The sequence below is a fragment of the Carcharhinus amblyrhynchos genome, chromosome 23 (assembly GCF_965287045.1).
Source record: "Carcharhinus amblyrhynchos chromosome 23, sCarAmb.v2.hapA, whole genome shotgun sequence".
NCBI lineage: Eukaryota > Metazoa > Chordata > Chondrichthyes > Carcharhiniformes > Carcharhinidae > Carcharhinus > Carcharhinus amblyrhynchos.
In genome coordinates this window covers 41680183-41706536 of record NC_137346.1, presented here as the reverse complement: position 1 = coordinate 41706536, position 26354 = coordinate 41680183, and the positions used below count along the sequence as shown (strand labels likewise).

At 41.3% G+C, this 26354-nt stretch overlaps 1 protein-coding gene across 7 annotated transcripts in view; it reads left to right on the top strand.

Moving 5' to 3' along the window:
- Positions 1–26354, top strand: part of srrm3 (serine/arginine repetitive matrix 3) — a 705551-nt gene that overhangs the window by 385546 nt on the left and 293651 nt on the right. For 4 of the 7 annotated variants that reach the window (XR_013889297.1, XM_080210887.1, XM_080210883.1 and 1 more), the window contains exon 6: positions 22081–22358. Coding sequence is in view for 6 of the 7 variants with exons in the window: in XM_080210887.1 (XP_080067013.1) it covers positions 22111–22358 (248 nt within the window). In the remaining variant the exon portion in view is untranslated. Of the gene's footprint in view, positions 1–20561; positions 21533–21778; positions 21963–22080; positions 22359–26354 lie in introns of those variants that run through there. The other 3 variants (XM_080210884.1, XM_080210886.1, XM_080210885.1) reach the window with 3 other exon arrangements.

The following is a 26354-nucleotide window of genomic DNA, read 5'->3' as shown; positions in this document are numbered from 1 at the left end:
AAAGTTTATTTATTAGTGTCACAAGTAGGCTTACATTAACACTGCAATGAAGTTATGTGAAAATCCCCTGGTCACCACACTTTGACACCTGTTGGGGTACATTGAGGGAGAATTTAGCATAACAAGCACATCTTTCGGACTGTGGGAGGAAACCCCAGAGCACCCAGAGGAAACCCATGCAGACACAGGGAGAATGTGCGGACTCCGAACAGACAGCGACCCAAACTGTGAATTGAACCCAGGTCCCTGGCACTGTGAGGCAGCAGTGCTAACCACTGTGCCACCATGCCACCCTATGATGATGCTACACGTGTCTTGGGAATGTTTGATGCCCGCACTGGGTGACAGAAGTGGTGCATTTATATCACTGGCAATTTAGACCTTGATAACTCGGTTCAAAATGTTCATGCAGTGTAATTCTGAAAATCCATGGGCACCACGTGGACTGTAGAAGGCAGCTCACCACCACCTCCTCAAAGGCATTTAGGGAAGGGCATTAAATGCTGGCTTAGCCAGTGATGACCACATTTCATGAGCAAGTACTAAAAAAAGTTATTTGATCCTTTCCAATGTTAAATAAGGAGCTTGCACTGCTGTATTGTGTCTTTTATGACCTTCTGAAGTGCGCCAGAATCGATGAAATATGTTTGAAGCTCTTGAGGAAAAGCAGGCCTTCATTAGACCAGATGTAAAATTGGCCTTTTGACTCAACGAGTGTCACTGAATTCCACACAATCTGTGGGAAGATGGAGTTGTCACTTCTGGGAATAAAACAAACCCCAGAATGGTGTGTGGAAAGAATGGATACAATCGTGTTGTACTTGCTGACTCGTAGCATTTTAGCAGCAGTTCTATATACGTAACCATGTTTGCTATTTTGTTCGGAAGAATGGTAGGAAGGACTATTACTTACGTGGCGAAAAACTGCAGCAGGCGACGGTGCAGAGGGACCTCGGGGTCCTTGTGCATGAGTCGCAAAAACCCAGCTTGCAGGTGCAGCAGGTGGTCAGGAAGGCGAATGGGATGCTGGCCTTCATAGCGAGGGGGATTGAATATAAAAGTAGGGAGGTCTTGCTGCAGCTGTATAGGGCATTGGTGAGGCCGCAGCTGGAGTACTGTGTGCAGTTTTGGGCGCCGCACCTGCGCAAGGATATTTTGGCCTTGGAGGGAGTGCAGAGGAGGTTTACTAGGCTGATACCGGAGTTGAGGGGATTGAGCTATGAGGAGAGGCTGAATAAACTAGGCTTGTACTCGTTAGAGTTTAGAAGAATGAGGGGAGATCTCATTGAGACGTATAAGATGATGAATGGGATGGATAGGATAGAGGTGGAGAGACTCTTCCCACTCAAAAAAGACAGTAGGACTAGGGGGCACAGCCTCAAGATAAAGGGGAGGCGGTTTAGAACGGAGTTGAGGAGGAACTTCTTCACTCAAAGGGTGGTGAATCTCTGGAATTCTCTGCCCGTTGAAGTGGTGGAGGCTGCCTCGCTAAATATTTTTAAGAAGCGGGTTGATGGGTTCTTGATAAGAGAGGGGATTAAGGGTTATGGGGAGAGGGCGGGAAAGTGGAACTGAGCCACGACAGATCAGCCATGATCTTATTGAATGGCGGGGCAGGCTCGAAGGGCTAGATGGCCTACCCCTGCTCCTATTTCTTATGTTCTTATGTTCTAAGAAGTTGAGGATCCTGTTCCTGGTATTTATTTGGGTCATCGTAAAATGATGGGCAGTTTTGCAAGATTTGCTCAAACAATTTTACCAGCTGTACGTAATCTGCTTTCGCAAATTCTAATCAGCAATGCTTAGTGAGGCATATGCAGAAGAGACTGAGTTGTGTTTGTGAAAAGTACTTACTCTCTGCTAAACTAAAAGTGCATCACTTGCAACATTTGCAAACGATGTGCTGCAGCCATGGTCAAAGCTGCAGCTGTAAATACACTGTAAATATACATTTTGTTATAATAATTTAAATATTTAGCAAGAGCAGTTTTTCTTTTCAATATAATATCCTCTAATAGCAGCCACTGTAATACAAACTTACATTTTTGAGAATCTAAAATCTGATTTATTCAGCTTTTTGCGATCCTATTGAAGTGCAGTTTCTTATTCATTTGTAAAAATTCTCTGGTTAGGATTTCCACGTACTGCAAAATTGTGTAAACGGAATCAAGTTATAATGATTTTATTGAATACCACTTCTGCAAATGGTATGTTCCCACAGCTTACTTGTCCTGTATTTTTTTGCTAAACTTTACAAAAGATCAAATTACGAACCTTGTTATATATCCATAAAAATTACATGCACTGCCCTTTGCTGCATTTGAATTAAATTGATGTATCATGCATCCTGAATACTCCCTTACTTAATGAGATTTTGTAGACTGCATCACCTGTTTCAACCAACCACCCTGTCTTAAGCTTAAAAATGCCAGGCCCACAGCCTTCAGGTAATTGGCAATTGAATCATAGAATGGTTGCAATACAGGAGGAGGCTATTTGGACCACTGTTTCTTTGCTAGCTCTCTGCAAGAGCAACTCAGTTGACTCCATTCACCTTATCCCTGCGGCTGTACAATTCTTCTTCTATTTAGATAATTATCCGATTCCTTTTTGAAAGTCACAATGAAGCTGCTTCTAAAAGACACTCAGACAATGCATTCCAACTCCTAACTGCTCTTTTTTTTAAACAAATCTCCTCTGATTCTTTGGCTCTTTTACCATTCACCTTACAGCGTTGTTCTCTGGTTCTTGTCCCTTATGCCGATGGAAGCAGTTTCTCCCTGTCTATTCTGTCCCAACTCCTTGTGATTTTGAAGATCTCCATCAAACCTCCCCTCAACCAGAAGCAGCATGAGTGATATAATACATGCATGAATTGTTATGAATTGCACTGCCTGATAAGATGATTGAAACAGATTCAATAGCAATGTTCAAAAGGGAATGGGATATATCTTTGAAAGTGAAACATTTGTTACGCTATGGGGAGAGAGCGGGTGAGTGAGACTAATTGGATAGTTCTTTCAAACATCCGGCAAAGGCATGATAGGCTGAATTGCTTCCTTCAATGCTGTACCATTCAACTTGTACTTTTTCCAACAATACAGAGCTAACTTACCCTCTGTTTGAGTGCTGAATGTTGCTCTGCCGTGCCTATGAATCATAAGGTTGCAGATTCAAATCCCGAGCCCATAGTGTATGCTGATGCTTTAAGGGACACTTCAAGGGAGTGATAAACTGTGTGTGTTTTGAATGAGGCGTTAATCTGAGGCCCATCTGCCCTCTCAGCTGTATGTAAAAGATTCAATGGCACTAAGTTGAAGAAGAGCAGTGGAGCTCTCCCCAGTGACCTGGCCAATATTTATCACTCATACAACACTAAACAAATTGTCTGCTTATTAGCATACTGCTCTTTTAATGCTCTTCCTCTCTGAAAATTGACAGTGTTTCCTACACAATGTCTAGATTTCAAAAATATCATCGGTGGCAAAGTGCCCTGGGGTATCCAGAAATCATGGAATTCGCTATATGAATGCAAGTTCACCCTTCCTTTAACAATTTTTTGTTCCATACAATTAAGCCTCAGTTATAAGCTGAGTTAAAACCAAATCAAGAAATGCTGAAGGCAGACTTTATTTTCTGCTTGAATCCAACTTCATTATTCATAGAAACAAATTCACAATTTATTTTTGTAAGTATCATACACATTCTGCATTTGTTGGTTTCTAAACTGTCTTGGTTAGAATATTTTTGCAAATGTGTGGAGTAAGCTCCATATTTCATCTATATAGGATAATAATTTGCTTAACTGTATACTGTGTCTTCAGATATTGTTACTGGCAATTAGGCTGCTGCATTTGCTCACATTCAAGTCCCAGTGAGTTTAAACTTTACTGCATTTGAACCCTGATCAGATTCATAACATGGAACCAGCGGTCTCCAGCGTAATAATCAGTTTCTGATGCCTCTACTCATTATTTCCTGGACATACTGACCTTCTGTTAGCTTTGCTTTCTCGTGTGGTTCATTATCATCTTCCTTTGTCTACTCTACAAATTGCGGAGTGATTTTCTGGCCACGTTCATGTGGACGCAAATCCCATTATGGTTGGAAACTTTTGGGAGAGGGCCATAATGGGATTTATGCCAGGATAAGACCTCACTCTGCACCCGACCCCAACCCTCCCACAACCAACAGAAATGTGAACCTGATTACCATAGATTAGCATACATTTAAATATTTAAAAATGGCTTGGCACCATTGCTTACGGGTTCTAGAAGTAGAAACATGTCACGATGATCATGCTAAGAGCACGGAGGTCAGTGTAGCCCCCTGGGTGGTCAAGGACATGGGGCACTCCTACTGGCAGAATGTGAGAGAGGCTGAATCCCTTTCCCTCATGTGATGGGCGAGGGGGAGTGCCAATGCCCCAATGTTGGTGGGTGTGGTGGGGGGGCAGAAGCGAGGAGTGTTCAAGCCACTGGTGCTGGCAAAAAAAGTTGAGGGAAGTGGTTCTTTAATGTAATTTGAGATTGGAGCACCCTTTAAAAAGGTCCTGTGGAACCGACCTCACCAGCATCTTCAAGCCCCGACAGTCTCAGTCAGGGTGGAAAACACCCCCTTCTCCTCGTCCTTTTTTAAAATGGCAAAGTGTCATAAGATCTGGTCCTCTGGGGAGAAACTCACTGGTTTTCAGTCAGAACCTGGCACTTTGCACATTTTTGGGAAAATTCCACCTTTGATCCATTGCTACGAGATGGAAAGTGTTACAAAATAGTGGCTGATTGTAGGAAAAGACCAGCTGATCCAACAAGCTTCCCCCACATTCATTAGGCTTGAACACCAGAATGAGATGCTTCTCACCATCCTCTTTTCTACATCCATGTAAATTTCTAAGAGAGGCAAAAAAGAACAAAGACCGTGGTAAATCAAGGAAAAAACTCTGGAAAATCCTACTTCAACCCTCTCAGATGACAGCTTATGCACTGAACCAATGTGCATCATTAATTTTGTGTAAAATTGATGTTCCTTTCAGTTAGGGGATGTACCTTTATTGTCCTGATATTCTAACAGAAGTATTCTGGGTAAACATTTAAGGAAAGATTCCACTTTTCAAAATGTTGACTCATGTCTTCCTAGCTTAAGGACTCCAAGGAGCTGATTTCACGAAGGATACATTAATCTTGAAGCTGCTCCAGTGCAAATTCACCAGAATGGGACTTGAGAAGAATTCCCTTGATTGTAGGAGATGAAGGTGCATTCTATTTGAAATGTTTGGCTGTTGAAAATTGGATACGATTGGCCGAGAGAAACTTATTTCTGACGGGGGAGTCCAGAGCAAGTGAGCATAAACTTAAGGTTAGAGGAAAGCCATTCAGGAGTGATGGCAGGAAGCACTTCCTCTGGACAAGGGTGAAAATCTGGAACACACTCCCTTAGAAAACTGGATGATGCTAGGTCATATTCAATAAGAAATCTCATAACAGCAGGTTAAAGTCCAACAGGTTTATTTGGTGTCATGAGCTTTCGGAGCACTGTTCCTTCATCAGGTGAGTGAAGATATTACCTGAAGAAGCAGTGCTCCAAAAGCTTGTGATTTCAAATAAACCTGGTGGAATTTAATCTGGTATTGTGAGATTTCTTACTGTGCCCACCTCAGTCCAACGCCGGCATCTCTACATCAGGTCAATTCAAAGTAGTAAATAGTCTGAAAGGTTCAAGATTGTGATAGATTTTCCTGGGGTAAAAACATTGAGGGATATGAAAACCAAGCAGGTAAACGGAGTTGAAATACAAATCAGCCATGAGCAAACTGAATGGTAGAAATGCCCCAGAGGGTCATGTGAATGTGAATGTCTAACTCCCGTTCCTGTGTTCAAGTTTCCTGACATGAGACTGTGGTCAGACAATGTAGAAAAAGATGAGAGAAAACAGCTTAGAGAAAGTGACCTGGATAGAAGTATGAAGAAGGACATTGTGGGGCAAAGAATAATGAGAATCAGCGAACCCGAAATGATAGTAATCTTAGAATGGAGTAATGGAGATCAAGGGATCTAGGTATACTGATCTGTAACATTGGGAGTGAGGAAGACAACTGCAATCTTAGTGTTTATACCTGGGGTCATTGGATACAAGCAAGGAAATGATGTTGAATTTTGGCAAGATGGTCAGGAACTCCCCGTCGAAGGGTGGATATTTTAGGCATGTAAATTACAATAAAGATTCACAAGAATAATACCATGAATAAGAGAATGAAAAAAGACTAAAAAATTGCTAATTTTTAACTGGAACCAAGAAGATTAAGAGAGATCTGGCAGAAATCTCCAAGATTCAGAGAGGTCTGAGAGGGTAAGTTGTGAAATATTGTTTCCATAATTCAAAATATAATGGTATATTTCTCCTAAAGCTTCAACTTTTAATATAAAATCTGTCTTCTTCAGTTGTTCTTAATATCGGGCTGGGAGAGGTAATAAAGATTGCTGACACTCATTGGGTAAGATTTATTATGTTTGTTGACTTGTTCTGTTCTCTCAAGATTCTATTCTAGTTTCCTTGAGACTCATACAATTAAATCTGAGTGCATGATGCAAACTCACTGTTATTACTGGCACTGTAGAGGTATCTCGCTTTTTATACAGCATCATCGCAAATTTGCCTTACCTTAGTCTTTGCTGTTTTGAGGCAGGCTCTTGGTAAGATTCTTAGAGTGAGGTAACAGAAAGGTCAAGAGGAATATCAGCCATGATCAAAATGAATGGCAGTTCAGGCTCAAAGGGCAGAATAACCTACTCCTGCTTCTAGTTTCTGTGTTTCTATGTAAAACTGTGTCAGAACATGTAATGGAATTAAAGGTGGAAAGAGGTAGGTTTACTACTGGATCCTGATGGTACAACAGATTTTACATGTGAATATTAATCAAATTACTTACCACAGATCAATCCTTCCAGAAGCTAAAACTGAAACGGGCAGATATCATCTCATGCATTTAATAATGTGTTGGAAAAGAACTCCAATGGTTATATTGGATTGTACAGAGTAACAGCTTGCAGTAGCAGCTGTTTAGGAAATATGAGTGGAATTGATTAACTAAAGGACCGTGTCACACAGTGGCAGCAGTATGTACCATCTATAAGATGCACTGCAGCAACTCACCGATTCTCCTTCGACAGCACCCTCCAAACCCTTCTCGCACTGAGAAGGACAAAGGCTGCAGTGTACGGGAACACCATCTCTTGCAAGTTCCCTTCCAAGTCACAAATCATCCTGATATTACCATTTCTTCACTGTCACTGAGCACTGTGGACATACCTACAATATTTGGGCTGTAGCAGTTCAAGAAGGTAATTCACCGCCACTGCGCTGAGAGCAATTACTGGTGGGCAATAAATGTTGACTTTTGCCAGTGATGCCCACATCCTGTGAACACATGAAAATAGTTGTCTTAGAAAAGGTATACCCTTTCCCACTGTGGTGAAACACACCATTCATCAGTACTTAATTTGAGAAATTGTTTAGCTGCGACAATTTATAATGATGTCTGGATATGCCAAGCACCTTCAGCTGGGGACAGATTGCAGTCAATCCAGAACAAGACACACATCCCTTGGAGTCTGAGATAGATGTGGCTTGGTGTCAAATTGTGCCTGATAACCCTCCTGTGAAAAGCCTTAGGGCATTTGATAGTAAAGACTCTATCTAACTGCAAGTTGTTTTTGTTGTAGATTAATTTTGGAGTAACACAATCTAGCCTAACCATTCGTAACCAAAGTTTATGTAAGTAACTCAACGCGGATTTGGGGAAGGCCAGATTATGGCCTTCCATTGTTTGGAAAGCAATGGAGGAATTAAAACTACCGGATCCAAAGGATTTAAGTGATAATTTTTAAAAAGGGCAGAGCATTCATCTTTTTTGGGAGTGGAGGATGTAAAATGGGTGAAGGTGGACTGACAAGCCTGAATCTCCTTTTCACTCAGTTCAGTGGGCAGGCTAAAATTGAACGACTAATCCAATATTGTCCATTTTAAGCCCCGCCAAAGTTGAAAGTTCAGCAATTATCTAACTAATCATCTAACTAAACATTTACTAGCTTTGTTGTTAAAAACATGAGCCCTGATTTTCCATAAGGAAAATAACTTTGTCATAAATAAGATCAGTGACATCCCTGGACAATGACAAGAGAAATTCACTATGCCAGGCCTTCATTATTTCTTACAGAAACAGAAAATGCTGGAGAATCTCAGCAGGTCTGACGGCATCTGTGACCTGCTGAGATTCTCCAGCATTTTCTGTTTTTGTTTTGGATTACAGCACCCACAGTATTTTGCTTTTATCTTCGTTATTTCTTTGCCCTTCAGGGAGTTTCTTGAATACCTTGTGTTGGCAAGGAAGAAGCTTCCATTTGTGACTCTGAAGACAAGTGAAAGGCAGGCACGAAGTAAAAAGGCACAACCTCCTTTAATCTGCAGTAGTGGCATGCTGAATGAGTGAATCTAAGTGCACACTAGCTTCATAAGGGTGTAACAGAAACCCACTGTTTAGGATCGAGACCAACCATGTGGTGCGGGTTCCTGAACAGTAATAACTTTCCAAAAGAAATGTTGAGAGTTAGGTTCCCTCGCTCAAAGCAGACCCTCCCCTTCCAATCCCCAATCTCCTTTCCCTTATTCCTCCCATTCCTCCCTCTCCATACTCAGAGGGACACTGGACAGACAGGTGGGTTTTATTTATTTATTTGTGGGATGCAGGCATCACTGGATAGGTCAGCATCCCTAATTGCCCTTAAGAAAGATGGTGGTACGTTGGATTCTTGAACCATTTTAATTCATGTAATGTAGGTACATTCAAAGTGCTGTTAGGAAGGGAGCTCCTAGATAGTGACCCAGCGATAGTAAAGGAGCAGCAATGTGCATCTAAGTCAGGAAGGTGTGTGGCTTGGAGGGGAACTTCCAGGTGGTGATGTTTCCATGAGTTTGTCCTTATCCTTCTAGGTGGTAGAGATCAGAGATTTGGAAGGTACTGTTGAAGGAGCCTTAATGAGTTCTTACAGTGCATCTTGTAATCATTGCTGACACTACATGTTGGTGGTGGAAGGAGTGAATGATTAAGGTGGTGGATAGGGTGCCAAACAAGTCCTGCTTTTTTCTGGATGTTTTTAAAGGTTTTAAATTTTGTTGGAATTGTACTCATTCATGCAAGTGCAGGGCATTCCACTGCACCACTGACATGTGCCTTGTGAGACATTAGTGTACCTTTAGGAAGTGTTTTTAACAGCTTCTGTCCAGTTGTTTTGGTTTCATTGATGCTGGGCCGTCTGCTAGAAATCTTTTTATTGCTCTTTCAGTGATTTAAAAGGGTTGCTTATTTTTACTCTGGGATCTTTTATGACCCTGCATTGTTAGAAGGAAGGTCATGTGTTTCGGATAGTTTTTATTTCTTCCTCGTGAATTTAAAGTTTCAATTTTTGTTTTGGCTGGCTACAGTTTTAAGTTTTAGAAGGGACATCAAGCTGAAAAGAAGTATTCCTCTCTCTTCCTGGTTTTGGAAATTCTGCTGGTTCGCTGAAAGCAAGGCTTCTTGCCTTTCTGGAGTCGAGCATTTGCTGTTGGTAGCTTGACCAGGGTCTCTCTCTGGTGTTCTGGGAAGCTGTTCTGACGTCAAACTGTTCCGAGTTTGTCCAGAAGGCTGCTAGAAGTTGCAAGGCTGAGAAGTCAGGATTTTCAATTCTCCAATCAAAGGACTCAGCTGTAGTATCATGTGAGCATTCATCTTTGCTGTGTTAGACCTGTGGAAAGGGTTTTCTTGTCTATGGGAAGTTTTTGTTTGATTGGAACATTTTGGATACATTTGTTAAGGGTTATATGTTATTGTGGTTGTTTTGTTTTGGGCTGTAATTGATAAATGTTATTGCTAATTTTCTTACTAGATATGTTAACCGTATTCTTAAATAAACGTTGTTTGATAAAAGTTCCCGAGTGGGTCATTTGAATCATACCTGAAGCAAAAACATATCATGCTTATCCTAGCCAAATTCAAAATGCAAATCTTACGATCCAGGTGGGCTGCATAAAATGCTTTGGAGTTTCTGACTTGAATTATAACACTTGTCAGAGGTGAATTATTCGCCAAAGATTTTCTCTGATCTTGCTCTTGGAGCCACGGTATTTATGTGACTGGACCAGTTCAGTTTCTGCTTCATGATGCCAGAGATGTACCCAAAATAGTACTTTGCACCTGCTGGTCTTAGGTACATTTTATAATCATGGTGTTGCTACTTGCACTTAGAGAGATCATAGTTACATTATTCAGACATTGTTTCCTCAATCCTTCTGCAAATTTTATCTCTCTTCCAAAGATGCTTGCTTGTACTGGAGATTGGTAACCACGGGATATTCCATTGTTGAGCACATCATGATCAACACTGATTTTTGTCCCAGTTTGTCTCTGCAAACACGATTTCCAGCAGGCATCACTGGATAGTGATCAGGCCTAGGAACCCTCAGCTGATTCTCCCTTCATTAGTCCCTCTGAAGATTACCACTGACTTTACTGACAATACAGCTGAGATCAGATAGCACCATACTATCTGATTACTATGTTGTGAGTAAAAAAGTAATTTTACAACTACTTAGTGTGCAGAGCAACTGGGGGAGTAAATAAACATCTGTCCCTATAAGTAACTGTTTGGATGGATCTATGTTTTGACAGTTGCTTGATGAGTTGAATTTGAATGAGCAATTCCCAGTGTTTCCTGATCACAGAATTATTTAGAAATATAATAGTAAATACTCAATTGGCTTGAGAAATGCTTCAATCCAGCTATAAGATCTCCTTTACATTTGCCAAGCTATGCAGTTTCAGCAAAATGCCCCCGCATAGGTCATTCCCCCAGCTGCTGAACACTCGATGTTTGATTCAATGTAATTGGCAGAGAGAGACTGGATAAGCATTGAAGCAAGTTCATTCAACAGAAAGCTCTCTTAGACTAATGTGATAATTGCAATCACTTGTTTGAATGCAATTGCTTCTTCCCTAGAAGCTGAAATGAATTGACAGTACAAAGCCTCAGTCCCGAGACGGATAACAGAAATAACGTGTCTGCACGGGTCAAATATAGTGAACTTTTTAATCGCGCGTAAGTGACTAAATTCTATTCTCAGCAGTCTCTGGCAAGTGTCAGTGCTGCTATCATTATAGTGTGTTTTGGTATCATGCACCTAATAGTCAGGTAAATTACAAGGTGGAGCAATGTGAGATTATATACATAGTGGGGAGGAATAACTTATTACATTCCTATCAAATCTTACCTCCAGAGTACATTAAAGGGGCATTAGCTGTCACAGTGTTAATTTTTCAAACAGACTACCATGACGCACAGTTCTGTTATAACTGTTCAAAATACTTGTTTCCATTAAAAGGAAAATCCAGCTCAAGGTGAATTAAACCATTTGAGAGAACCTGCCATCCGTTGAGTTCGCTTTTCAAATAATTACAACATTAAAATAACAAAAATGCTATCTGTAATCTACAAACAACAAATTTGGTTCTTAATGGCCTAGACATGTTAATGACGTAATGTGTTACGTTGTTATGTTACAGTGTATTGCAGAATTAACCAAATATTCAACGTATTCACGGTCACTGTTTGTAACTAAGCTCCATCATGACATAAAGCAACACAAAGGAATTGGAACAATATATTTTGGATCTGATTGCCTTGGGATTGTTTCTTTAGCAATCTATTTTCTTTTCCAAATACAAATCTTTTCTTCCCATTTCAAGCAGTGAGATGCAGATTCTTGATCATACAAATACTGTTCACAAAGCCCTTCTTTCACTTGTTGGTCACTGATGTCAACTATATCACTTTCTTTGATAACTACTTATCAGGCTGGCAATATTGGCCAACGTCATGGAATGTATCAGTCAGTTGCTGGTAATAGAAGTCTTTGCAGATCATCCAAGAAAAATTCTAAACTATATCATCATCTTGTGCGCAATGAAGCAATTGATACTGATCTTCAGGTCAAGTTAAGGAGTTCTTTATATAATGACACAATCTAAAATTCAATATTTCCACCACATTTTTATGCAGGAGTGAACCATTTTGTCAATTCGTGTCAAACGAACATTGAAGCAGGCTTTGCTGAGAACAGTCATATTCCACGTTGTAGAACATTTTATGGATGTTCAAACTGATTTAGGGCTGAGATCTTAATGTGGTCATAGCAATTTGTACACCTGTAATTTTAATGGGATACCGTCAGTCTGTTCCCACTGTCACAGTATAGCCAATTCAGTATGGCTAGACGGTCATAAATTCCACCTTACATGGAACAGTTAAACTTTGATCTTCATTTTCAGACAGGATTGTTTTCTGTATCACTGACATTACAATGAAATTCTGTATGATGTAAAGGTGCACTCTGGCTTCAGTTAGAAAACTGATTATTAATGTTAGCAATCAATGAAACACAGCTTCACAATAATTAAATTCGTAATGTAATACAGTATTTCACTATTAAAGCATTATGTTCTAAATTAAGTGCTTAGCAAGTAGAGAGATGCAATGCTGCAATTTAACACATTTTTGTATGTAATGTCAGTATCGATCGATCGATCTCCAATTAATCTAATGCTATATAAATTGTTACAGAGTGCAAAACTGTCTTTGTTCTCCTCTAGAAACTTGCCTCACATTCCAAATAAACCAGTATAGCTTGCTATTTTATTTCCTGGACCATCTTTTCTTTGTTTGCACTATCTGTGGGAAGCTAAGTCAAAGCTTTTTAGTTGAGTGTCGAGTCCATCATGAAGATCAGTTAATCTTTTTTTGATTGGTAGGGATTGAAAAGCAACCTAATAAAATTTAAAAGCAAGAGTACAAAGCACAACAAAAGGTACAAGAAACACCCACCGCCCTTGAATGCACGTCAGCCTGCAGTGAACTAGTTAAGTTGCTTTTGGCATCAGTGTGCTGAAAATTTTAGTACAGCCACCTGTAATAGTATGAAAAAAAACTGTCAGTTTGCTACCAGATTGATAGCAGTTTATAATGTGAACTCTTGCTTAAAGAACTGAATTGAGAGTGGACCATACACAATTTGGGAGAGAATTGGGGACAGATTTTAGCCCTGGCAGTGATGTTTTTATTAGCTTCACTCTATTCTTGTGCGTTAACCAAAGCATCAAGCATAAGTTCTTCATGGCAAAATACTGCAGATGCTGAAATTTGAAACACAGATAGAAAATGCTGGAAAGTCCCATCAGGTCTGACAGTATCTGTGGAGAGAGAGAATAGAGCCAGCGTTGAGAGTCAGGGGGTCAGCCTGACTCAAAACATTAGCTCTGTCCCCTCTCCAGAGATACTGTCAGACCTGCTGAGAGTTTCCACCATTTTCTGTTTTTGTTGTTGAAACATAGGTTCTTGATTGATTGCAATTCAGTGCAATTTTCTGCATATTACACTCTGCTGTGATGTGGAGTTGCTGGCGTTGGACTGAGGTAGGCACAGTAAGTAGTCTCACAACACCAGGTTAAAGTCCAGCAGATTTATTTGGTAGTACGAGCTTTTGGAGCGCTGCTGCTTCATGCAGGATTTGTTTCACAAACAGGGCATATATAGACACAAACTCAATTACAAGATAATGGTTGGAATGCGAGTCTTAACAGGTAACCAAATCTTTACAGGTGCAGACAATGTGAGTGGAGAGAGGGTTATGCACAGGTTAAAGAGATATGAATTATCTCAAGCCAGGACAGTTAGTAAGATTTTTCAAGCCCAGGCACCTCGTGGGGGCTACAGATAATGTGACATGAATCCAAGATTCTGGTTGAGGCAGTCCTCACGTGTGGAACTTGGCTATCAGTTTCTGCTCGGCGATTCTGCATTGTCTGTGTCTTGGAGATCGCTTACCTGAAGATCAGAGGTTGAATACCCGTGACTGCTGAAATGTTCTCCGACAGGAAAGGAACACTCCTGCCTGGTGATTGTCGAGTGATGTCCACTCATCCGTTGTCATAGCGTCTGCATGGTCTCACCAACGTACCATGGCTCAGGACATCCTTTCCTGCAGTGTATCAAGTAGACAATATTGGCCGAGTCGCAAGAGTATGTACTGTGTTCTTACGTGTGATTATTCCATCCATGTCGATGATCCGGTATGTCTTGCAGAGGTTGCTGTGGCAAGGCTGCGTGGTGTTGTGGTCTCAATTCGCCTGAAGGCCGGGTAGTTTGCTGCGTACAATGGTCTGTTTGAGGTTGCGCGGTTGTTTGAAGGCAAGTAGTGGGTGTGTGGGGATGGCTTTAGTGAGATGTTCATCTTGATCGATGACATGTTGAAGGCTCCGGAGAAGATGTCGTAGCTTCTCCACTCTGGGGAAGTACTGGACAACGAAGGGTACTCTATCCACAGTGTCCCATGTTTGTCTTTTAAGGAGATCTGTGTGTTTTTTCTGCTGTAGCGCTGAAAGATGCCCTCATAAGAACAGCATATGGTGCTCAACTCATGGATCAGTAGTTCCAACGCACCATAGTGAAAAACCGCACAGTCTTCTTCCTCCTCAGTAGACAAACACGGGACACGACAGACAAAGTACGCTTTGTCCAGTACTTCCCCAGAGCGGAGAAACTATGACACCTTGTCTGGAGCCTTCAGTATGCAATTGATGAAGACAAACATCTCATCAAGGCCATCCTCACACCCTCACTACTTGGCTTCAGTCAACCACGTAACCTCAAACAGACTGTTTACACAACCAACTACCCAGCCTTCAGGAGAACAGTGACCTTGATACCACACAATCCTGCCACAGCAACCTCTGAAAGACAGGCTGGATCATCGACACAGATACCATGATCTCACGTGAAAACAGCATCTACCAAGTACACGGCACATGCTGTTGCAACTCGGCCAATATAATCTACCTGAAACTCTGCAGGAAACGATGTCCCGAGGCATAGTACAATGGGGAGACTATGCAGACACTACAGCAACGGATGAATTGCTCGGCAGTCACCAGGCAGGAGTGTTCCCTTCCTGTCGGGGAACACTTCAGCAGTCAAGGGCATTCAGCCTCTGATCTTTGGGTAAGCATTCTCCAAGGTGGTCTTCAAGACACACAACAACACAGAATCGCCAAGCAGAAACTGATAGCCAAGTTCCGCACACATGAGATGGCCTCAACAGGGATCTTGAATTCATGTCACACTATCTGTAACCCCATGGCTTTCCTGGACTTGCAAAATCTCACTAACTTTCTTGGTTTGAGACAATTCACATCTCTTTAACCTGTGCTTAACCCTCTCTCCACTCACATTGTCTGTGCCTGTAAAGACATGATTACCTGTTAAGACTTGCATTCCAACCATTATCCTGTAATTGAGTTTGTCTATATATGTCCTGTTTGTGAAACAAATCCTGCACTCACCTGATGAAGGAGCAGTGCTCCGAAAGCTCGTGCTTACCAAATAAACCTGTTGGACTTTAACTTGGTGTTATGAGACTACTTAACTGTAGCTGATGCTGTGCAGTAAATGGTTCAAACTATTGAAGAAATTGAATTTGCCATTCACTGTATCTTGAGTAACTTCTCACTCGCTTTGTATTCGTCTGGTGAAACTATAAGAAATGATTGTGTTATGATAATATGTGATATTATTGGAGATGTGATTCAGTGACATTGATGCCACCTGCTGATGACTATTTTAGATCTCGCATTTGTGTAGTTACGTACGTTCCACTAGTTTTCCACAACACTTGAGTGAATGAGCTTCAGAAAGGACAATGTGATTCCCCAATGACAAAACTGGAAATAATGGTCATTGAACACTATTGGTATAGTTCATAGGTACATCATGATCTTTCAAATCTTGAGAATCTGAATAGACCAGTTCAAGGTGAAATGAGTGAATAATTTTGAATTGTGTCTTTGCCTTGAAATTGTGCTTTGTGAATATCAGCATACAAGAGCTGAACATGTTGTTATGAAAATACCGTGCCTGCTATTTTCAGAGATGATAACCAACTTAATATACGTGGGTTAGCATCTCAGTGAAAAATGTGCAGGAAAGCCTTCTGTGCCTGCTGGCTATTAAAGCATCAGATGAAATCAACCTTTCACAATACAAATCAAAATTTAGCAGCCTCACTTAGAGCCCTCAGATATGGCAGGTAAAATCTCCCACTAGTACCATAAAAAGTTAAATGTCCCAGTAGTACATTAAGTGAGATCTTCTATAGTTTAATATACATTATTAAGGCGGGATTTAATCTGATTTAGCTTGTATTATAATTTAGCTGGGAATGTTCAATGTGGATATTGTTCAAAATGGGAAAAAAAAACTCATTCCTGGAGCTTGGTGTCGTCTGCATCATAACAACAAACATCTTTCGCTTAGATAGCCCTTTTAACATGGAATAATGTCCTATGGAGTTTCGCTAAGATTTAATCAAATGAAAATGGATGTTGAGGTGAAGAAGAAACTATTAGGAAGGTTGACCAAAACATTGGGCCGAGAGATGGACTTGGAGGAGAATTTTGAGGCAGGAGAAATAGATTGAGGGGTTTAAGGAGTCCAGTTAGATACAAAGATGAAGTCTCAAATTTGCCATCAAATACATGTATTAATGTGCTTGCTCCAGCTGGATGCCTTGTTATACAAATTTTCATCCTGTTTTACTGATGTTCTTTGCTCAATTAATATATTTCTTGTATCTGAGCTGACTTTGAGGACAGTAGACTGATGAGTGTCCACCATTAGGTGCCCAGGAGAAACACAGTCGAGTCTCAAAACTTAGTCTCACTTTAGCCTGTGGAGGAAAACACTTGTGCATTTCTTGAAGCTTTGCAACAGCGGAGCGTGGGATTGAATCTGCATCTGAATGATCCCAAGCATATATCTTAGATTTGATTAGGTTTATTATTGTCACATGTATTAGTATATACAGTGAAAAGTACTGTTTCTTGCACGCTATACACACAAAACATACTGTACTTGGAGAAGGAAAGGAGAGAGTGCAGAATGTAGTGTTACAGTCATAACTAGGATGTGGAGAAAGATCAACTTAACATGAGATAGGTCCATTCAAAAGTGTGATGGCAACAGGGAAGAAGTTGTTTTTGAGTCAGTTATTTGTGATTTCAGACTTTTGTATCTTTTTCCCGACAGAAGAAGGTAGAAGAGAGTATGTCTGGGGTGCATGGGGTCCTTGATTATGCTTGCTGCTTTTCCAAGGCAGCGGGAAGTGTGGACAGTGTAAATGATGGGAGGCTGACTTGCCTGATGGACTGGGCTTCGTTCATGACGTTTTGTAGTTTCTTGCGATCTCAGACAGAACAGGAGATATACCAAGCTGTGATATAACCAGAAGGCATGCACCTGTAAAAGTTGGTGCACCTGTAAAAGTTGGTGTGAATCGTAGCAGAAATGCCAAACTTCCTAAGCCTCTCGAGGAAGTAGAAGTGTTGGTGGACTTTCTCAATTATAGCATCGGCATGGAGGGACCAGGACAGGTTGTTGATCTGGAGTCTTAGAAACTTGAATCTCTCCGCCATTTCCGCTTCATCCCCATTGATGTAGACAGGAGCGATGTCAATACTATCTCCTTCATTTTTCTGACATTGAGGAAGAGATTATTGTCATCACACCAGTTCACCAGATCCTCTATCTCATTTCTGTACTCTTTCTCATCATTGTTTGAGATCTGATCCACTACGAACCTGAAAATCGAGTTGGAGGGGAATTTGGTCATACAGTCATAGGTGTGTAAGGAGTGTAGTAAAGGGCTGAGGACACAACCTTGTGAGGCACTGGTGTTGAGGTTGATTGTGGAGGAGGTGTTGTTGCCTATCCTTACTGATTGCAGTCAAATCTCCTCTCAAACTTGTGTTCTCCAAGGAGAACAACCCCAGCTTCTCTGATCTGTCCCTGTAATTAAAGTATCTCATTTCTGGAACCATTCTCTTAGATCTTTTCTTCCCCCTCTCCAAAGCCTTCATTTCCTTTCTAAAGTGTGGTAGAATTGAACACACTACTCCAGAGAGATAGAATTAGTAGCTTTGAAAGGTTCATCATAATTTCCTTGCTTTTGTACTCTATGCCTTCGTTTATATAGCCCAGTATCCCTTAAACCTTTTTAACCACTTTATCAACTTTCCCTGCCACCTTCTATGATTTGTGCACAAAGATCCCTTGCCTCTCTATTCCTGCAGCACCTTTAGAATTAAACAATTTAATTAGAGTGCCTATCCTCATTCTTGTTACCATAATGTATAATTTTAGACTTCTCTGCATTAAACATAATCTGCCATGTGTCCACCTATTTCAATGTCCTCGTGAAATCCATCACCATCCTCCAAGCAACTTCTAATGTTGAGTCATCTGCAAATTTTGAAAGTGTGCCCAGTCTCGCCATTGATGTGCATCATAAAAAGCAGTGGTTTTAATATCAGTCCATCAGAAATCAAAACTAATTGTCCACAACTGTCTCCTATAACTCAGCCAACTCTGTACTTATGCTGCCTTGTCCCTTCTATTCCATGACAACTACAGATAAAACTTTTTCACTCTGTTGTATTGTTCAGAGAGTGTTGCACTTCAGAGGAGCGGTCCGTTGGATGATGCATTAAACTGAGGCCCTAGCTGCCCTCTTAGGTGGATGTAAGCACTCCCATGGCACAATTTCAAAGAAGAACAAATGAAATATCACCAGTATTTGACCAATTGTTACCCCTCAATTAATATCACGTAAAATATTATCTGGTCTTTATCACATTGTTATTTATGGGTGCTTGCTGTATGCAATTCACTGCTGTATTTCCTACATTACAACAGTTGACTGCACTCCAACAGTACTTCATTAGCTACATAGCACTGAGACATCTGGTGGTGATGAAAAACACTATATAAGTGGAAGTCTTTTATTTGATATCCTGAAGTAAAGTGTTCCTGACAATGTACCATGTGTTCCATCGTGGTCAGGGTCATGTTTTCTAATGTGTACCAATGGGGGCATGGTGATGGTCTTCTCAACTAGATTTCCACTTTCTCCTGTTAGAATTGGAAAGGGACAAGAGTCGGGTGTTAGGGCGCTACTGCAGCAGTGTTTTAAGTTTAGCTTGTTTCTCGGAGAGGAGACTGGTAAAATGCAATTCACATGGAGCCCAGGCCTACCTGTTTCAACTTTCAATGATGTGACTCATCTAATATACATGAGAACCATTGTATAGCTGGGTAGGTGCACTTGATCATCTTCCAATGGTGAAAGATGTCACACCTCTTTTTGCTATCAATAATTTACAACCAGCTGAAAGTCAGTATTGAAATTCTATATGAATGCTTTCCCTGAGCTGACGTGCGGTGGGAGGTGGGGAGGGGAGGGGAGGGGAGCACAACCCTGTGCAACAGGGGCTGTTGCAAGTAAAGATGTGACTATTTAGGTTGTGCCGGACATAAATAGGGTCATTTGCGAATCGTGGCTCTCTTATACAAAGGCGTGAAATGAAGACATTTTCAATGGTTTGTTTGCTCCTACAATGTTTCACAGTAGTTTCACTCTGAGGATTGTGTAATCCTCACTTTCATATACGACACTTCGCAGAAAACTGTCTTAATGTGCAGCTCTGAGGGATTAGAGTGAATAGACCCCAAAACACGCGTTAAAGTAACTCTGCATGACGTGAGCAGAAGTTCAGCAACTATTTGGGAGAATTTATTTTAGCAAGTACCTTTAGTGATGTTTGGATGTGGCTTTTATTGTGGGGGCGGGGGGAGTAGTGGGAGCATATCTCTTTAACCTGAATCCACCAGAGAAAAGGCAGCTCTGAGCCAGAGGCCTTTCACATTCGGCTGTGTTCGTTTTGTGGATTTGATCAAAAGCTGTTTGTTCGGCCATGCTTGCCGAGTCCTCACTCCCTCAGTCTGTATTATCATTTGGATGTCAAATAGATTACCAAATCACCCATAAGGAATAAAATGACTGCAAGGATAGAAGAAAGTTCGAGGATATCTTGATGACGGAAATTGTGTTCAGTGGGGGTAACAAACGCGACAAACTGCATGATGAGCTCTTAAGTTTCCTGTATTTTGAGGTCTGCGACGATACAATGGGAATGGACTGGAAGAAATTGCATTCTTGATCTTTGGCCTTTCTTCCGCACGGTGTGGGTAAACCAGGCGATTGAAAGCGGCATTTTCACTTCAGAGAGAAGTAGGAACTGTGTGTCTTCACTTCCATTTCCGCCGTCAGCTTGCGTTTCAGTGAAATACCTGATTGTGTTTTACGCAAGTGACGAGTTCGCCCGAAGAGAATGAATTTATTTCTGCCTAGGATATAATTACACCCCAGCTTAATAGATTCTCTAGGGCTTAAATCTAGTTTTTTTTTTAAAAAAAAAGAAACGAAGAATAGATCCAGTTGTACAGTCGCCAAATCCCGCACGGAAGTCCTATTTAAGCTAATGTAGAAGTTGTAAATTTCGTTTCCTGTTTTGTTTCCCCACATTCGAGTTGACCGGTTGGGAGGCGACGCTACACATTTTTAATTATAGCGCCTGGCTTTTAATATCATAAGGAGGATTTAGCTCCAATTTCCGCTTGGGAGTTGACAAGTGCGCGCTGTACTGTGGAGAACTGTACTTATATGTGTGAGGTGTTAGCAACAGTCGACGCGTAGTATTACACCAGATAGCTGGCAAAGCAAACCTTTTCTCAGTGTTTAAACTGCCACGTTTCGAGCTCTTCTCCAGGGAGATTTTCGTAGGTCGGGAGCGGGCAACATTGATAGTTCCACAGGCGGGGACACTGTCACGCTCAAAGGGTGTATGTCTGTCCCATCTGACCAAGAGATTGGCGTGACAGATTTCCGAAGGGATCAGTGAGGTATCAGAGCCGCGTTAAGCATAGCGAGCAGTCAGTGTCAGCACCCTGCACAGCGCTTCGCCTTACTGCACCACAAATGGTGAGAGCGGGATACTGCAGCTCCTCGGAAACTTGCACCTTGTGATTAAAGTCTGATCAACACTGTGGATAGCAACCCAGCAGCCAGAGCTCCTGTCTTTAGCACCGTGGACAGCAACACTCCACGGATAACTGCCTTCAACAACGTTGAGAAGCAACGTCGAGCTGGAGATCTGCCGCTTTCAATACCGCGGACAGCGTCAAACAGTTGCTTTCGGGACCTTGGACAGCGGCACAGCGCCTACAGCTCCGTGTTCAGAAACGTGGGCAGCGCCTAAACAGTTACTTTCAGGACCCTGGACAGCGGCACCGCGCCAGGAGCCTCTCTTTAGCACCGCGGACAGCGGCAAAAAAAGCAGCTGCTTTCTGGACCCGGGACAGCGGCACAGCGCCAGGAGTTCCGGTTTTCAGCACCGTGGACAGTACCTCAACAGAGAGACTCCTAATTCCATTACCTGATTTCAGCAACACATCAATTGGGCTTGTTGTGGCCAACGCAACGGATGGTGATAGGTTTTGTGAACGTTTGGACTCAATGCTAACAGCATCGGACTGGTTAAAGTTGGGGCTGCGAATGGGTAATAGACATTTTTAGATTAATAACGATATTGTATTTGTGGGGTATGGCTGTACAGTATGTTGGAAAGAGTTGCATTGGGATCCGGGCAGTTATCCACATACTTGACCAGTGGAGTTTATGCTGAGCAGTATTACTTCCTGGAGTAGTGACATAATTGAATTTAGCTCTGTAATCTCTAATGCATGTTAATAACCAGTGGAATCACTGAATTGCAATCACTATGCGTTCGGTAAACTAGCAGATCATTAACGAGGCTGGGACTAGTTCCGTATGACCCTATCCACCAGATGTCACTTAGTGAATTTAATAATGAACAGCGTCAGGCTTTGTAAAACGGCAGATATGTTATTGAATTCGACACTGTCTTCTCCACCGGAAAGGTTTTGGTAAAGATAAAATCGCCGCCCTGCTCTTAAAATAGTGCCCTAGTAAGGCTCCGACATAATCGGCCCCTCTTCCTGTTGAAACCCTTCACTTTGAATGATCTGATTGTGGATTCAATGACACTGAAGTCCTGTTTTTTTTTCTGTTGTATTTCCCTTGCAGAGTTAAAGTGGTAATTCGTTCGTCATCAACATGCACAATAACGGCGATGGCTCGCTCTCTCCTCGGGAAAGCTGCACAAATGGTTGCGGCCAGCGGAACGTGCCTGCAGTCTGCCCAAGGCCGGACAGTGGCGCCGAGTGTGCTGCCGAAGAAGACCCCAAGAAAATGGAACCGACGCTGGTGGTGAAAAAGGCCAATCGAGAAATACTGGACCACGAACGGAAAAGACGAGTCGAGCTCAAATGCATGGAGCTCCACGAGATGATGGAGGAACAAGGGTAAGTGTGCTGGGTGCGTTCATGCTGCACACGGGGCTGGTGTAGGGGGAATCCCGAAAACCAAGTGTAGACAATACGTTCAAATCAGAACGTTTTCTCCACCCATTTTCTGGGCAGCATTGATTTTTAAAAAGAAAAGTTTGGGCCACACTTTCCGAACAGCTTGTTGTCCGAAATAACTCCCGAATTAAACCCAAACCGTAGCTGGAGATGCACAGGAAATCCACATTAAATCCTCCAGGTGAATGTTTACACTGGACCTTTCAGAGTGATTCCATTTAATTCACACCAGGAACAGAATCACAATGTTTCTATTGGATTCTTCTGATAAGAGATAACTCAAATTTGTTCAAACGTCTGCCTCGGTTCATATTGTTGCTGGGCAACTGAATTCTAATTAGCACCGCTGATGGGGGATTTGTAAAGAGAGCGTGTTCTGTTGGGACAGTTTGGCAATTTCCGGTAAACTGACATTCAAGGACTTATTTTTTTTCTGAAGCACTTTATTACATCCTCTGAGAGGTATTTATCTCAACGTTGTACGGTCTGTGTAATGTGTCATAGAATTGAAGGAGATGGAGAAAAATACAAAGACCAGGCTCTGTAGAATGTGCGTTGTACTTTGGTTCCGACAATGTGTTGGGTTAAGAGTTCCTTTCAGTTGCTTGATTGAAAGTTCCGAGTTTACTGTCGCCAAGTCAGTGTTGTGTTCGATTGAAACCGTCTTTGTTCATTAAAGCATGAAGCAATTGCTTGTGATTTAATATTTAGTTCAACAGTACGTGGGAGTGCAAACTGTATTACTTTGAATTGTTTGATGGTTGAATCAGTTATTAAACTTCAATTTAATTACCATGCATTTTTCCTGCACCTACTGCCCTGCAGAAAACAAAGGAATCTTTAAATATAAAATAGCCCTGTGAATTGATTGTTCGTCCAATCCTGTTTCTTACAAAGAAATAGTAAACTCAGACAAAATGAAGGAAAGAAAGTGAAAATAAAGCTCCATACTGTACCACAAAGTATCCCCTACTGGCCTTCCCCAGCATGTGATTGTTCCATTGTGGGTGCCACAGATTGCTAATTAAAACAGCAGCAATTAAAGAACTATTCTAATTAACTCTTGATGCCCTGGCAACTTTATGATTTATTGCACAATTACAGGCCTGACTCTATTGCATTAATCTCCTTTAGATCTAAGGGTTGGAAGCATAAGTGTACGTCATCTTCAATTCCCTTCAATTGATTTTTTTTCCTCCATTGGGGTCCCTGATTTTCACTGGGTGATATGGTCAGTACTTCTTAAAAACTGGGGAAATTGAAGGACTGAAGTAATTTGCAATTCACCCACGGTATTGGTGAAAGTGTTTAGAATGGCTTGACACTCTAAATTACTTTTTCTTGAATATTATTTCTTACTCTATTGTTTTCAAAATATGCAAAATCTCATCCTGCTTGTTCACTGTTGTAGGTAATGTCCCCAGGCATAGAATCTAAATAAATGTAAAAGTATTTAAATATTTTTCAAGAAGAATATTAATGGAAATCTTTGTCTCAGTGCTATGTTGTGAATAGATTATTCAATTGAACACATAACTCTGCATACCTAGTGGCGTAGTACTAATTGACTATTTCCTTCTGCATATTCAACACCCAAGACAAAAGATGTTGTTGCTTATCAGTGGTTAGCAGGGCTTCATTGTGACAGAGTGCATAAATTCTAGTTTTTTTCCCTCTATTATTACTATTCATTCATTTGCATCTAAAACATCAAACTTATAGTTTTAACTTTAATTTGGTTTTAACAAGATAAAATTACATGGCAGAACAGCCTTTCTCATTTGTGTTAATCTACAGGGTTGGGACACCATGCAATTCTTCAGCTTGGGTAAGAAGGACTTTGTTTGGTTCAGTTGAATCATAATAATTGAATGATTCCACCACAGAAGAAGGCCATTTGGCCCATCTTATCAGTGCTGGCTCTTGGAAGAAGCAGTTTACTTAGAGCCACCTCTCTGCCTTCTCCCTGTAACCCTATACATTCTTCCTTTACAGATAATAATTCAATCCCCTCTTCAATATCTCTTCATCTTCTGAGGTAGTGCATTCCATACCTAAACACTCGCTGCATGAAAAAGGTTTTCTTCATGTTGCCATTATTTCTTTTGCTATTTACCTGAAATCTGTGCCCTCTGGATCTCAATCCTTTTATCAGTGGAATCAGTTTCTACTGATCTATTTTGTCCAGCTCCCTCATGATTTTGAACATCTCCATCAAATCTTCTCTCAAAGTTTCTCTTCCCAACAAGTACAGTCCCCATTTCTCCAATCTATCTACTTAACTGAAGTTTCTCATCCCTTGAAAGAATCTCGTGATTTTTTTCTGAACTCTCTCTAATGCTGTTACATCCTTCTGAAAGTGTGGCAGCCAGAACCGGACACACTCGGAATGTACAGGTTTAGCATAACTTTCATGGTTTTATATTTCATGCCTCTCTTGCTAGAACACCTCTTTCAACCTAACAGAACTAGAGGGCACAGCCTCAAAATAAGGGGTGGGGGCAGTTTAGAACGGAGTTGAGGAGGAACTTCTTCACTCAAAGGGTGGTGAATCTCTGGAATTCTCTGCCCATTGAAGTGGTGGAGGCTACCTCGTTGAATATATTTAAGTCACGGGTGGATAGATTTCTGATAGACAAGGGAATTAAGGGTTATGGGGAGAAAGTGGGTCAGTGGAACTGATCCACTTCAGATCAGCCATGATCTTATTGAATGGCGGGGCAGGCTGGAAGGGCTAGATGGCCTACTCCTGCTCCTATTTCTTATGTTCTTATGTTCTTAATCTGTCCTGCCATCCTCAATGAGTTATGCCCATATGCACTCCGGTCTCTGCTACTGCACACCTTTACGATTGTGCCCTTTTATTTTCTATCATTCAGAAATAAATACCCACTAATTCCAAAAATCACGTACTGTGATAGTCCATGGAGGCCTGCCTCCTTGTCATGCTATAAGCCTATGGAATAGTGTCTGTCAAGCTATATGTAACCAGTTGTCTCTGTATTGGGAAGTGATGGCTATGGCCCTAATTGATAACTAATTTACCTAATTTCAAAGTCTGGAACTATTGCTGTAATGCTGAAACTTGGGTGTGCCTTGAGATTAAAATTAGATTCACAAATCTAGCTATTTTCACCCAAATTTGTCCTACATAGCAGTCTCCATGCTTATGCTACCAAAATTAATCATCTGATACCTCTCTGCATTAAATCTCGTCTGCCACTTGTCAGCCCATTCCACGAATCTGAGTCATTTATTTTCTGAAGGTCTACACAATCTTCATTTCAGTTCACAATACTTTTGAATTTTGTGTCATTTTGACGTTGTGCCCTGTACACCAAGTTCTAGGCTGCTAATATATTGTGGAGAGCAAGGGCCCTAATACCTACTCCTGGGGAACACCAGTATAAACCTTCCTCCAGTCTGAGAAATAATTGTTAACTGCTATTCTTTTGCATTCATGTTGCTACTGTCACCTTTATTCTATAAGCTCGAACTTTGTTTTCAAGTCTGTTGTACAACAGTTTATCAACCGCTTTTTGGCAGTCTATATACACCACATCAACAACACTACCACCATCAACGTTCTCTGTAATTCATCAAAAAATTCAAACAAGTTAACCAAACATGATTTTCCCTCACCAAATCTACACCGGTTTTCGTTAATTAGCCTGCATTTGCCCAAGTGACTATTAAGTTTATCCCAAATTATCAGTTCTAGATGCAACTCCAAAACCTAGGTTTAGCTTTATACCCTTTTTTGAACAAGGTGTTGTGTCTAAAAAAAATGGGAAAATTCTGGCCAGTGGCTCTGCAATCTCTATTCCTGCTTCCCACCCAGTTCTGGTGCTTTATCAGCTTTCATAGAATCCCTACAGTACAGAAGGAGACATTCAGCCCATCGAGTCTTTACTGACCACAATCTCACCCAAGTCC